Here is a 1,576-nt window from a genome sequence, read left to right on the forward strand (position 1 = left end):
TTACTATTTTTTTAATCTGTGTGAAAATAGAAAATAAACTATTTTTTTAGACGGAAAGAGGATTATTTTAACTGTAAGTATCAATGAAAATAATAAATTAAAGGATTAAGTAATAATTTCATATTAAATGTGAATAATTGAATAATATTAAATAATAATTTCAGATTATAAGACAATTATTCAACCATTTAACAATATAATAGCACTAATTCAATGTATTTATAAAAGATGAATAATTAAAATAACCAAGTTGGTCTAAGTGAAAATAATTTAGATATTTTAATAAACGATCGAGTGTTTGATCTGAACGAAGAAAATTTTTATCGAGAGTCATTTCCTTTTATGGATACGACGCGTTGCAATCAGAATTAGTTTTAATATAATGGATTAAGAACACTTGTGGTATGAAAAAAAAAAGTAATTAGAATCAAATTTTAGGGATCAAAAAGTAATTGTACCACTTTTGACAAAAGGAAAGCAGATACATTGAACCTGGACATACGAAACTGAATCTATAAAAAAGACAAAGGAGAAACCTTTTGAAGCATTGCCATTTGCCAGAATTATAATAAACAAACAAATTTGTAAAAAAAAAAAAAAAAAAAAGCAGCAGCAAGCAATGGCCATAGGCAAGGTAGAGGAGAAGGAGCAGCTTATCCTAAAGAAAAGAAACGAAGAGCTAGAAACAGCGCTCAAGGAAAGCAAGCAGAGGGAAGAGCAGATGAGAGAAGAGCTGCAGAAGACATGGCGGAGACTCCAAGTGGCGGAGGAAGCGGAGGAGCGGCTTTGCACACAGTTAGGTGAGCTAGAAGCTGAGTCTGTTAATGAGGCGCGTGCGTACAACGCTCGAATCCTTTCTCTCCTGGACCAGCTCTCTCAAGCTCACCATCTCATCCATAATCAATAAATTAACAATTGAAGTATATAAATATATAATTTGTGTGTATTAATTAAGTAGTTTAGATCTCTTGGACTCTTCTTATTTGTTCTTAAAAGAGTCTATTTTCATCTCAAAAAATATCCGAGATTTGATTTCTTTATTTGTGTTTGAAATTGGGATTGGGAAGACAGATTCTGTTCGTGTGGCCTTTTTTTTCCCCTTTGGCAATTGAATTTCTGGCTTTAAATGATTCTGGAAAATTGGATTTTGCCTAAGAAATACATTCAAGGGAATAATGATTCAGTTCAATTAATGAAATTTGTAAGAGAAACTGTGAAATATTTGTTTCTTCTTCGGGGATATTATGGTAGAATGCTATTCCCTCCTTTTAAGTTTTTGACTTTGAAACTAAATTATCCCTTGATTGAAATAAAATTTATTCCTCGTATAAAAATCACTTTGGGAGAATTAATTTCTTCCCTGATTATTATATAAAAATTTTAAACGATTTATATTTTAATACTTATATTTTAAGACAAATAGAATATTTTATTATATGTAAATAGTAATTAAACAGTAATTTAGTTAAACCGTATTGAATTTAGTAAAATCTTTCAATTCAAGGAACCTACTCTCTTTATTGGTTTATGATTCAATTCAAACTGATTCAAGTCTTTGAATATTGATTAACTATTG

The 1,576-nt window shown here is 29.7% G+C and overlaps 1 protein-coding gene across 1 annotated transcript; it reads left to right on the top strand.

Annotated features, from left to right (window-relative positions):
- Positions 1-537: 537 nt before the first annotated feature.
- On the top strand, positions 538-1,079 carry LOC149496306 (protein RESPONSE TO LOW SULFUR 4-like). Its single transcript, XM_089721143.1, has one exon. The coding sequence runs from the start codon at positions 620-622 to the stop codon at positions 905-907; it is 288 nt and encodes a 95-aa protein (XP_089577269.1). The 5' UTR covers positions 538-619; the 3' UTR covers positions 908-1,079.
- Positions 1,080-1,576: the final 497 nt, after the last annotated feature.

Source organism: Jatropha curcas, chromosome 5 (assembly GCF_041381405.1).
Source record: "Jatropha curcas cultivar XTBG-Jc1 chromosome 5, XTBG_Jcur_1.0, whole genome shotgun sequence".
NCBI classification, from domain to species: Eukaryota; Viridiplantae; Streptophyta; class Magnoliopsida; order Malpighiales; family Euphorbiaceae; genus Jatropha; species Jatropha curcas.